This window comes from Phoca vitulina, unplaced genomic scaffold (assembly GCF_004348235.1).
Source record: "Phoca vitulina isolate PV1807 unplaced genomic scaffold, GSC_HSeal_1.0 scaffold4, whole genome shotgun sequence".
Taxonomy (NCBI): domain Eukaryota; kingdom Metazoa; phylum Chordata; class Mammalia; order Carnivora; family Phocidae; genus Phoca; species Phoca vitulina.
Genome location: NW_022589707.1, coordinates 61,734,223 through 61,747,264, shown reverse-complemented (window position 1 = coordinate 61,747,264; position 13,042 = coordinate 61,734,223). Strand labels below are relative to the sequence as shown.

Genomic DNA, 13,042 nt, shown 5'->3' with positions numbered 1-13,042 from the left:
AGACAGAAAACTAATTGACACGGGGGACAGTCCTTGACATAATAGTTTAGGATTGAGAAATATAGCAAGGCCAGCTTCTTGACATGAGTCTTAATAAGTAAATTTTTTTTTTTTTTTATAAGCTACCTATTTGGCCAAGTGAGCAATTTATTATCCTGATAGGAGACAGAGCTGTTTGGCCAGATGAACAAATCATATGGATAAATTGCTTTTCAGGAATTTCCTAAAGCAAATAGTAAAATTGTTTATTGGTTTATATCTTTATCCTCCCGAGCCAAGAATTTCCTGGAACAAGTATTAAGTCAAATTGATACAGGGAATCTCAGCTCTCACTCCCAAGCTCTGTGAATATAAAGGATCTAAACTCTTAAATTTTAATTCTGATAAACAATTGTCTAAGTTGTAGTATATCTACTTAACTTAACCAAGATACTTATTTAACTTTAAAATCCTGGGCTACTCTTAAATGAAGTTATTTAATGCCTAACCTTAGACACTTAGACAATTTCTAAAGTGAATTATAATACTGAAACGTGGTCACTAGATGTATTTTTAATATATATGTGCTTTTGTTTCTTATAGTGGGTATATTTGTTGGTCATGTTAATGATTGTGTTCATTTTGCTAATTTAAAATATAAAAATAAGTGTAAATAAAACTCTAGAGTTTTACGTGCATATTCAGTTTTGCCAATTTGCTAAACAGTGTATGATAGATACTTCTACATTTCCCTTCCAGTTTTCTCTATGAAATATAAATTAGCTAATTTGACTGAAAGTTACCATCCATACATTTAATCAAAGACCAGACCAAAGCAATCGTTGCAGAAAACTACAACTGTGAATACAAGGCAATGGAAGGTGTTTTTGTTTTCGAGGAAAGGAGAGTAGCTTTGTCTTAAAAAGACCTGGTTCTTCCAGAATGTAAAAGAGGATTGTGTGAGACAAACTTTTAATAGATATAGAAAGTTATAGTTGGCAGAAAAAAACAAACTGTATTTGTCTCAAACTGCAGACAATGAATCTGAAAAAAAATAAAATGTATTCAAGTTTTGACAAAGTTCGCTCAGTTTTAGTGGATTTATTTGTAAGATAATTTAAAAAGTAGAGCAGGGAGCTCATGAATCCTTTACTGCTAAATAGAATGTTAATGCAAAACTAGAATTTGGTTTTCTATATATTAAAATGACAGTTTATCTTGAACCATTTGGCCTTCTCTTAACAAGGGATAGTAAATAGTTATTCTTTCACATTCTCTGTGATCTGTCTGCATGTGTGGCAGAAATTCCATATCCCATCAAAACAGTCTTCTGTATTTTGTGCTGACTTTGCCAAGCCCTTGATTATTAAGCAACAAAAACATAAAGTTCCTCATTTCTGAAAGATCTAAGATTCCTTTCAATTGTGTTACCTTCTTGTCATTTAGAATACTGTATTGTCACTCTAATAGTAGTCAATTTATCGTTTCTCAGGCACACCTGATCCTGTCATGATAGATGATCTAAAGTACTCTGATAACGCTTTTGATTTTGCTTTTCCATGATCACATCCCAGATTCAGAAAAATTAAAATTTCAGGATTTTTCTTTACACGTAAAGCTTCTTTAAAAATTTCCCATATGGGTCTTGGAAGTTCATGAAGATTTGTTCTTTTGCCTTATAAAAGAAGTGATGCCCCCAAATAGTTGTTTTCTTGACATGTTCTATATTTCCTCGATTAGCTCAACACTATCGTTAAGAACTGATCAAAAGATCAGTTTTGGGGACAGTCCTTGACATAATAGTTTAGGATTAAGAAATATAGCAAGGCCAGCTTCTTGACATGAGTCTTAATAAGTTTAAATTAAAGGGTAAGTTTTATAGATAAAATAATACTCATATACACATTTCTGAGATTGTACACATAACAGAATGAATCGAAAGGCCCTGGAGATCTGTCAGTGCTCTCACTGTTCATAATACATTCTTACTCCTGGGAAAAATACTAATCATATTATTACAAAAAAATTATGTCCTGCACTCATTAGAGATTGTACTTGCTTCAATTTTGGCACTGTTCATTACCACGGTAAAATAACCATAATCACTTAATCCCGTGACTCCTGTTATCTTCTGAAGCTTGCCAAAAAAGCATAGAGGTTAAAATTTGTATCTTCAACAATAAGGGCAATCTCAGAATTTCACAGAAAGGACTGTACCGTGTTCTTTTAATTGTTGATATTTCAACAAACTGGCTCCTGAGTTGCAACTCTAGAGCGTTAAGATAACACTGCCTGCACAATTGTCAGATAAATGTGGGAACGGTTGGGATTTCCAAGACCTGTTCTATTTTAGAAGCAGATGACTTCACGAAAGCAGCCTGATGACCCAAGATGTAGCAGAACAAGAAATAAATACATAAATGAATGAAATGAACTAAATTTAATCATAGATATTTGGTTTGGAATACTGACGGCAGTTATTTGTTGTCTATTTTCTGATACTTGTATGAAGAAGTCCTTTCTTTTACCTGGTAACTTAACCTCTAACTCTCTCTCAACATCAAGTGAAATATTTTAAAAATGGCTTCTAAGGCTTAGTGCCTCCTTCAGAATTTAAAACCGATTATGTGTACTGAGTCTCTATACCTTACATGAAAATAAAGTTACCTGCATAGGGTCAATAAAAAGCTGTTTTCCTTTCACCAGGTATCAAATTCTTATAAAAAATTATGTGTTACCCCAACAGAGAGTTTTACTGTCTTCAATTGTGATGCTGTCACACAAGGTCCTGAGAGTCATATTTGAAAATAAGTGATATTTAATCAGCTATGAAAATTCCATCATTAAGGAGCAAGTGTACTTTATGTGTAAAAGAAAGAAACCACAAACCAGGTACCACCCAAGAACACTGGTCTGGTATCTGTTTTATGGTTAAAGCCTCACAGGTCATAGGCAGCATCACTCACTGGCTGGCCAGGAACTGCAGCGTATTTGGGACTTCAAGTAGAAAGGAGTTCTCCGGAATCTATAAGCAATGAAGATGAAATCTTGGTGGGTAGATTTTCTTAATCTTGGGATAGGGAAAAAAAAAATGCTTTTAAATGATTGAATCCTATATCCCTTAATGAAATTATTCAGCAGAATTTAGTTCTTTGCCCTGTATAGTTGCTCAATACTGAATGCTCAAGGAGGCACATATGGTTAGTTAATACCTTTTGCTGAACTATGTAAACAAACATAATGAAACCAGACGTGTGTTTGCGTGTGTGTGAGCGATCAAAAATAATCTCTAAAGGTTATTTATGATCAAGAATGGATTGTTAAGCAAAATTATTTAAAACTTGGAAATAAAGCAAAAAGGTGGGTGGCAGGACCTTTCAAGAACATACTGGGGTACCGCTTAACAGATTAAATCAAGTATTATTTAATTATCTAAAGGAATGTATCTGTGCTTGACTATTTTCTATTAAACACCTGGGCTCTGTGACATATACCTTAAGTGGTAGATATTGACTGGTAGAGAGCAAATTGAAGAACAATTGCTTGTGAATTTACCAGTGACAATGAACTTTGAAAGAAGAATCTTTTATTGAGCATCACCTAAGTGTCAAAAACTATACATTACTCATTTAGTCATAAAAACAACCTTGAGTGATAGGTATTATTATCTTCATTTTACAAGTAAGAAAGTTGAAGTTCAACAGGCAAAATGATTTGCCACATTATTTAGCTAGTAAATGGTGAAGCCAGGTGTCAAACCCTGAATATTCTTTCAAAACCTCCGCTCTTTTTACATTATTCTACCCCCGTAGTAAAAACTTTTTTCCTAACAACCACAAAGTCATACCTGCCACTTCTGCAAACCAAAAATTATATCTAAATGTCACCAAAAAGAAAAATATGCTAGTTAAAAAGGCAGAATTTCATGATGGGAAATATAAGTATATGTTCTGTGTGCATAGAGTAAAAGATCTATGAGTCATCTCCTGCAACCCACTAAGTGTTTAGTTGAAGATTGCTCTTTCTCATCCAGCTAGAAGGCAATTAGAAGGGTGTGAGACAAAGTATCCCTTAGGAAAAACTGGCTCAAGAATAAATCATTTAAAGTGCTTTACAGACGTTACCTAATACATTTTCACACATCCCTGTGAGCTACACAGCCCCCCACAAAAAGCGATTCTAATTTGTTTACAGACCTTCAAAGGTGATACAGTGTAAAGTAGTGGAAGGCCAAGATGCTACTAACAACATTAGACTTACCTGAGGCCTGGGGCAGTTTCGGCCATTTCAGCTGAAACACCACTAAGTTAAGTTAATTAACCTCTATTGTTTTCCTTAACCTGCTTAATGAAAATGTCAGTACCATTTGGGCCAGAAGGCTGTGAAACCAGGCAGGTCATTTAGAAGTTTTTTCTCCCCTTCAAGTTGCTCCATTCTGATCTGATCAATGGTTAACATCCTTCACCTTAGAAACAGTGGGAGATATTCATATTCTCCTTCCCTAAGGGACAGGGTGCCTTTTAAAAAGCAATGAACTGTGAATTTCCAGCTAATTTAAACAACACTTCTACAGAAAGGAGAATTTGTCTTAGCCTTTGAGGAAGACCTAGGGCAAAATAATTGTTACACTACCATCCCTCTCCCCCTTTATCTTTAAAAAATGTTTACACAAAAAATGTTGATTTCACCTGAAAAAAAAAGTGTGCAACTTGGAATGGAGTGGGAGATGCATTTTTTCTGCCCTAAAGAAAAGGTGTTGAGAGTGGTGGGTGCAGCAGAATTTCACACATGAAAATTTAGTATGTACTGTATTTTCTGGGTTTTAATTTTTAAGCATACTTCAGTATAAACAAGAAGACACTGAAAACAATGTTATGATAATCTTTCCCAAGCTTGTTGCCACCCCAGTCTCACCATGTCTGTAAATGATCCCTGAAGCCACCAGTTGCTCAAGCCAGAAACAAAAGTCACACTTGGTTCTCCCTCCTCATCTCCCACATACAATCTCATCAGCAAGTGCTGTCTATTTTACTTCTAAAGTCTGTCTCCAATCTGTCCACCTTTTTCTCATTTCCTCTGATTTCACCTTTGTCCAAACCAGTAAAGTGAACGAGACTGAGGGTAGGTAGTAAAGAGCTTTCTCAGAAGTACAGATATTTGGAAACACAACTGGAGCAGAAGGAAAGGAGATAGAAGAGAAGCTGGAAAAGTGGGAGAAAGAGAATACAATTGGGATATGCAGAGAATTTAGATTAAAAAAACCCTCAGAGACCTGAGGGTGACTCTCACACATTTCCCAATCTGAAGACAGGACAGATGTGAACATAAGGTGCAGGATGTGTTCCTTATATTTAAGACTATTACATCATGTATGAAACTTTTACCTTATACAACTTCCAAATGATTACTGAGATTTCTGGATAATTTTTTCAAGGTGAAATCTTTCAGATTAAAAAAAATGCAACTAAAAACATATAATAAGGTAACTGAGTAATACTTTAGAATTTATTATTCCTTTTTGTATCAGTTTTCAAATACTTGAGTAAAGACAAACTGGATGTTTGGGTTTTGTTTTAGGTACACTCAACTTGATCAAAGAATCCAAAGGCCAATATTCAAATTCACTGTGATAAAAGCCAAGTTTTAAATCTATCGTAGGAAATTATTCACTTGTTCAGACAGCCAAAATTCAGTTTGGAAAATATTTATCTACCCCATGGTCTCAAAAATTCTCAGAAGAAAAGTGTCTCAATTTTCTCCAGTGTTCTTCATTAAATGACCTTTAATTTGGATTTAAGAAACATTAATATTTATTAAGTTCAAGGCATATTCATGTATTAAAAGATAATTTTTAGAAGAGGATATAGCATGACTTTCATACAGATATAAAATGATCATGTGTCAAAGCCTTTATTTAATTCATTAATTAATGAAGGAACCAGAAGATACTACAATTGGTTCAAAGGAGAATTAAAAGAACCACACATATATGGCATTAGGAATGGCAAAATAAATTTGCCTAACAAATGTAAAACTTCAAAACTGCTCAATATCCACAGAGCAATAATCAACTGAATCCCAATGAGATACAATTTGCATTTCTATGGACAAAAACCATTTGCATTACTATAAGTATTATATAACTTAGAGCAATGTAAAATAACTCAAAGACAATAAAAGATTCAGAGACCCGATAGAATCAGATAATCTGGACAATGCCTACTTTTCCATTGAAGACAACCACAATATCTTGGACCGTTTCTAAGTCTTTCACAAGTTCTCTCTACAAAATACAAAAAGTACTAACTCCCTGTGCCCCAATGCATAAAATCTAGAAGGAGGGGAATGAAGAAGACAAAGATAAACATAATAACTGAATAGATTATAAAGCACAGTGGGATATATCCCAAAAGACTGAGCTGATAATTTCCCCATACACACAATATGCCCAAGTAAAGAAGGTATCTGTTCTGATTGGATGGTGCCTGTGCTGGATGCATACTTAAGCATAGACAGAAACAAAGTACTATGAGAAATCAGAGAAAGGAAAGAGTTATATTCCCATCAGGAGCCATGGGCTTACTTCATGGAAGAGGTAAAATGGAGCAGGCTTTATTTATTTATTTTTTTTAAGATTTTTATTCATTTATTTGACAGAGACAGTGAAAGAGGGAACATAAGCAGGGGGAGTGAGAGAAGGAGAAGCAGGGAGCCCAATGCGGGGCTCGATCCCAGGATGCCGGGATCATGACCCAAGTCGAAGGCAGACGCCTAAAGACTGAGCCACCCAGGCGCCCCTGGAGCAGGCTTTAAAAGAGAAAATTATGGTAATCATTTCAAAGACTACATAGATCAAACCAGCACACTGAACACTCGAAATATAAACAACTGTCTCTGTCAATCAGACCTCAATAAAGCTGAAGTAGGGAAAAAAGAAGACAGGCTTTAAACAAGTAGAATGCGAGGTGCAGGGAAAAAGGTGTTTTAAACAAAGGTTCGAGGAGGAGAAAAGTGACAGAAATGTTATGTTCCTGGCTTGTAGGTTAGCATGGTTGAAGGAAATGAGAGCTAAATGGAAGACTTGGTGGTTTAGGCCAAACCACAGCCAACCCTCAACACGATAAGAGGCTGGGAATTCTTTGTGTCCTGACAGGAAACCCCCAAAGTTTTTAAGCAGGGAAACGACAAGACCAAATATAAGCCTCAGACAAGTAACTCTAGCAGCAATTGGCAAAAAAAAAAAAAAAAAAGAGAGATTGAAAAAGTGAGATATCAGAAAAAGGAGTAGTAGGAACCTATTGCAATGGTCAGGTTGAAGCCTGAACCAGAGCATTCTGGAGAAGGAAAGAGCTTTGAGGAAACCAGAATAAAAAGGATACAGTAATTCACTAAGTAAGTGATTTGGGGTTTTTGACTGCGCACTCAATATTCGTTAAAATTGGAGCATGAACTCCTCCAACTAATGCATAGTTCTAAAAAATGTACTGCTAATATAACTAATATAATACATGTAATTTGAAACATTCATACATGCTCACAAACTTTTTTTGCTTTTAAAGAGAGTGGTTTAATTCATGTTTGGATGCTTAATTTCTAAACATCTTGTTAATTTCCATGGCTTTGTATTAGCAGTAACTCATCTCCAAGCACCACAGATTTATAGCAAGATCTGTGGTTTACAATGAGCAAATGTAAATTCTCATTTCAAATAATCTGGATAATTTCAAAATTTTTTTCTGATTTCTTACAGATTTAAGTTGTCCATGTCTGTGTATGTCATGGATGATACATAATCTATGTACATATCTGATATATCTATATGTGTGTATATGATAAATAGGCACACTTTTTTTAAAAAACATGTGATGTAGTTGATGAAGAGCTTGTATTAGCAGAAGATTCCATTCTACACATTCTTGTTTGCTAGTGCTTTTATAAATTAGAATCATCTTCAACTCCCATTCACCATAGGGAATTTTAAAGTCACCGTCTATTTTGTGAGTTTAAGTAAAAGTAGATAATACAATCTGTGAATCCATTTGTTAGGCTCACAGGCACAATCGGCTTAAAGTCAACAAATAAGTGAGCCATTGTTGATCTCTTCACAAATGTGAATTCCCACACTCCCCTCAGGATTCCTCTCCATGTGCACATGACATGACTCTACCTATAGACCAAGTTAGGGTACAAGGGAAGTACTTATATGAAATAGTAATAAAACCTTATTTTCTTGTAGTTAGGAATATTGAAATAACTTCTTAGGCCCAAGATAAGCATTCCTGCCCAGGGGTGCCATATCAGCAAATCAAAACTTTTCTAAGTTTTGTGTCTCTTGTAAATGCCCCCACTTAACCAGAAATGCAATGAGCCAATTCGCAAATGCCAAGCTAGCTCTGGGCTGTATACTTATTTCCTTGTTTCTTCTCATCCCAAAGTTGACTGTGTGACTCCAGCCAATTAGATATTGTCTCTTTTTCTCTTCCTTGGTTCTTTTTTTATCCAATTAAAATTCCTTGCCTTCCACCACATTTTGCAGTTCTGTGAAAGGAGCTATCTGTTTCATGAGGTGTTAAGTGAAGTTTGTTTTTGTCACCAAAATTATCTTTTAAAATCATTTGTAACAGGAATTCACTATAAATAGAAGTTTTAGTACTTTGTTCTGACTATCCAATGGCTCATCTGTGATCACACAACCAACTGAAAACCCATACTTGAGATAAAGCAGAGGAGAAAGATGAGTCAAAGATTAGCAGGCATGACTTGAAGGACAGTGGTGTCAATAACCTAAATGGTAAACATAACAGGATGAATGGGTTTGGAAGGAAAATAAAACTGGTTTCTGACACATTGAGTCTGAGGTACCATGAGAGACTCGATGAAGCTATCCCTGAGATATATGAATGAGGTCTGGAGCATGTGAGAGGAATCTAAGTTGCATGCAGGATCCAATGTGATAGTTGAAGCCAACTTGTAACGTAGGTTTCCCAAGAAGAAAAGTAAGCAAACAAGAAAACTTTGAAAAGTACTTACATATAAGGATTTGCAAAAGCAAGAGGATTCTTCTTGGAGATGCATGAGAAAGGAGACAGAAGGCTGTAGTGTCACAGAAGTCAAAAAGAAAAGATTTTAAGAAAGCAAATATTCCAACAATGCTGTGCAGGGAAGAAGGATAAAGTTAGGATAGAGACATTGGGTTTGGTCAGTTAGGATGCGGCTGACATTTGAACAAGTGGTAAAGTAATAGGAGAAGTTAGTTTTCAAGTTCTTAAAAATCAATAAGTAGTAAAAGAAAGAAAGAAAAGGAAGGGAAGGAAGGAAAGAAAGAACAAAAGAAAGAAAAAAAAGGAAGGAAAGAAAGAAAAAGAAAGAAAGAACGAAAGAAAGAAAGAAAGAGAAAGAAATCAGATTGTTCCTTCAAGAAGTTCGATAGGGAGAAGAGAGATTGTGTAGTGAATTAAGGAAGGCGCTTTAAATAGGAAACATTTGAGCTTATATGTAGGGCAAACAGTGAAGAGGGATAAATTGAAGGTAGAAATAAAGAAGGGAAACTTACGAGACCAAGTTCTCAAATAGGGGTATACCAAGACACAGATGAAAGAGACAGCTTTGGTGGAGGAAGAAGGAATTTTTCAAATCAGAAAAGAAGTATAGTTAATAATACTGTATAGGGTATTTCAAAGTTGCTGAGAGAGTAGATCTTAAAAGTTTTCATCACAAGAAAAAAATCTTTGTAATTATGTACGGTGACTGATGTTAACTAGAATCATTGTGGTGATCACCTTGTAATACTTTATATATAAATGTCAAATCATTACATTGCACACCTGAGATTAATATGTTATGTCAATTATACCATAATAAAAAATTAGATCAATATAAACTAATGAATGGATATAGTGAAACAGAAACAGTTTAGACCAGAAGATTCTCACCTCAAAATTGTGCTCCTCCTACTGTTCTGGCTGCTCCATTTTGTCTCCTTTTCCTGTCCTCTTTATCCCCATGACCTCCTGTGGTAAAATGAGAAATCGATATTTGGTTAGAAGAAAAGGGATAAATGTGGTAGTTGTTTCTGTTTTTGCTTTTGTTTTTAAGTAATGCACAGTTGAAAGTGTTCCTATCAGATGGTTTCCCTTTTTATCAGATTACTAGGGGGTGAGGTAACTGGCAGAGCATTAGTAAACATTCTGGATGGTTTAGGGGTTGGCAAATGAACATGGAGCCACTATCTAGTTTTTAACATCATCAGATTTGAGTTTTGAAAAGTTCAGTCTGGTTAGAGGTGTGGCAGAGAAGCAGTAAGACTAGATTTTTGAGCCGGAATTGAGGAAGATGAGTTAAAGGAATAGGAAATTCAGGCAAGAAATCATGCCTTAACCAAGGCAACAGCAAGGGGATAGAGCAGAGGCAGTATATTTGAGAGCTTTTTAGAAGGGAGAATGGGAGTGGAGCCAGTGGAGACCTCAAAGTCAACTACTCTTTCTAGATACTTGTTCAGAGAAGAAAAGAGAGCTGTAGAAGTAAACACACAGAAACAGAGAGTTCATGGATGTATTTCACTAAAATGAGAAACTTATTGGTGGAAGGGAAATAGCCAGGAGAGAGGGAGAGTTTAAAGAAGACACAGAGAGAGGATGATTGACATAGGGATGACTGATGGAGTCATCAACACCCCAAGAAAGGGGGACAGGAAGAGATTTAGAGCAGGGGAGAGGGATTAGCTTTAAACTAGGGGTAAGGAAGAATGAAGTCCACAAGCTATTTACAATATTTCAGAAAGCCTTCTGGAAATTGCAATTAAATAAAATGTCAAGTTTCTTTACTTTTGGCAGGCATTAAATCAACCCTGCGGGCTAACACTGGTTATCACACGCTGATCAGAAATTCTAATTTGCTGTTGATGACATCATAGAAATTTCTAGGATGTTATTGGCGGACCATATGCTGTTAGCAGAGTTATTTATCTGGTTTTTACAATATCTGATTTAATTCCTCCAGCATGTGATCAACCTTGGATCAGAAGAGTGACAGCCAAAATTAAGCGACCATTTCCAGGGAACAGTGCCTAGTGTTTGTACACTTATTTAACTTTATTGCTTATTAGCATTACATCCATGACAGTGATGTATGTGATTTCATTTAAGTGACAAAATCTTTCAAGATATGGGGTCCACGGATGAAAACATAATAAAAAGAGTCCTTGGATGAAAAGAATTGGGATGACAAGATCTCGATAGTCCCTTCAAATCTAACATTCTATAATTTTAAGAGGGGCTCATAAACACAAGTTCAGGAATGGCTAAATGGGAAAGTTGTAAAGAATACTTGAAAACACCCCAACTAACCAGTGACTCACTTTAAACAAGGCAAGTAGATAGGAAAGCAATATAAATAACCATTCCCATCTGGAGGGCAGCACAGGAGAAACCAAAAAAAAAAAAAAAAGAAAAAAAGTTGGGTGAGGGATAACAAGCGCTTAATAGAAGCAAAAGCGTACTTGCTTTATCTATAGCCACAAAATATTAACCAACTTTAGGAGCAGGAATGATTGTCACGAGCACACTTTTTAATGTTTGGCGCATCCACCTAGCTAACCCTTACGTAAATACAAATGAAGGGTGAGGATCTTTTCCCCCCAACACCTACACTAAGCTAGGCTCATTCTGTACCTTCTACTCTGTACTTCGCGGTGCCCACTGGAATTGGGCAACTGAGGATTTTTTTTTTTTTTTTTTTTTTAAGTTTCAAGAGAAATGGGCCAAGAAAGTAAGTTAAAGGGTTGACTGGTCTTCGTGGGTTGGGTGCTAGAGCTATCAGCAATTTCAACCCTGTCAAGCATCTAGATCAGCCAGATGACTGGATAGGTTGACCATCAGCCCCGTGATATCACATGCAGCTGGGCAGGTTCAGGGGTGGTAGAAAGCTCGGAAAGGGTGTGTTGGGGGGGTTGGAATAACGTGTACTTTTCTTCAGGAACTGTAGTTCTGTTGCCCCCAACCTGGGCTCAGGTAGTGGCCAGAAAGACAGGAGAAAGCCCCAGGGCTCGCTTTCGGGCGAGGTTGGACCCTTTGTCCCCTCTACTCACATCCTCATGTCCCTGCCGCTGCCGCCGCCCGCCGGCGCCCATGACCCGCTGACCCCGGAGAGCCGTCTGGGGCCCGTGACCCCGGAGCACTGGGCATCCGGACCCCCCTCGCAGGCGCAGCCGCTATTAAGGCAGGAGGCTAAAGGGGAGGAGGAGGAAGGGGAGGAGACAGGCGTCCAGGGCGCCTGGGGAACCGGCACCGCCGAGCAGGGGTGGCGAGGCTGGGGTAAAGCCGCCGAGGCGGCCGCGGCCGAAGAGGGGCAGGTGGAGGCCCGGGGCGCCGCGGCGGCGGGGTCAGGCTCCCCGGTGGGAGGCGCGGGTGGCGGCCGCGGGGGCTGGCGGCGGCTCCTCGCCTGGCTGCGGCGGCGGCAGCCCCAGTGCTGCCCCTGTGCGGCGCCCCTTCCCCGCTCCGCCGCGCACTGTTGTCATGGAGGAACCAAGATGGCGGCTCTGGCCTACAACCTGGGCAAGCGGGAGATCAACCACTACTTCAGCGTGAGGAGCGCCAAGGTGCTGGCGCTGGTGGCCGTGCTGCTCCTCGCAGCGTGCCACCTCGCCTCCCGCCGCTACCGAGGTGAGCGGGCCCTCCCCCTGCCTGGGCCGGCCGGGGGGAGGAGGCGACGCGGCGGCTGGAGGCCGCCCCCCTCGCCCAACACACGCCCACGCTCACGCGTCCGCCCGCCCGCCCGCGCGCCGGGCCGGCGGGGGAGGCGGTGCCCCCACGTGCCCCCAGGTGTCCCCGGCTAAGGGCCGGGCGCCCCTGGCCGACTGAGCGGACCCCAGTGCGGGCCGCCCCTAGAGAAGGGCCCGTGGTCCTGGGGCCCCTGAGCCGCCTGCGCTGCGGTCTGGGCAGCCGACCCGGGCCTGGCGCGAGCTGCTGCCGGGGTCCGGGCTCCTGCGCGAGCTGCGCCGGGGGAGCCGCGGCAGGCCCGGGCCTCGCGTGCACCAGGTCGGACCCTCGGGGGCCAGCCCGGGGCG

At 39.2% G+C, this 13,042-nt stretch overlaps 1 protein-coding gene and 1 long non-coding RNA gene across 4 annotated transcripts in view; one reads left to right on the top strand and one right to left on the bottom strand.

Moving 5' to 3' along the window:
- Positions 1 to 12,613, bottom strand: part of LOC116631032 — a 62,937-nt gene extending 50,324 nt beyond the window's left edge. For 2 of the 3 annotated variants that reach the window (XR_004299066.1, XR_004299067.1), the window contains exons 1-2: positions 12,065 to 12,152; positions 9,912 to 9,989 (exon numbers count right to left, since the gene is read on the bottom strand). This is a non-coding gene — a long non-coding RNA (uncharacterized LOC116631032). Of the gene's footprint in view, positions 1 to 9,911; positions 9,990 to 12,064; positions 12,153 to 12,526 lie in introns of those variants that run through there. The other variant, XR_004299068.1, reaches the window with a different exon arrangement.
- Positions 12,066 to 13,042, top strand: part of CASD1 (CAS1 domain containing 1) — a 49,855-nt gene continuing 48,878 nt past the window's right edge. The window contains exon 1 of the mRNA XM_032402133.1: positions 12,066 to 12,638. Coding sequence (XP_032258024.1) covers positions 12,071 to 12,638 — 568 coding nt within the window. The 5' untranslated portion in view covers positions 12,066 to 12,070. The remainder of the gene's footprint in view (positions 12,639 to 13,042) is intronic.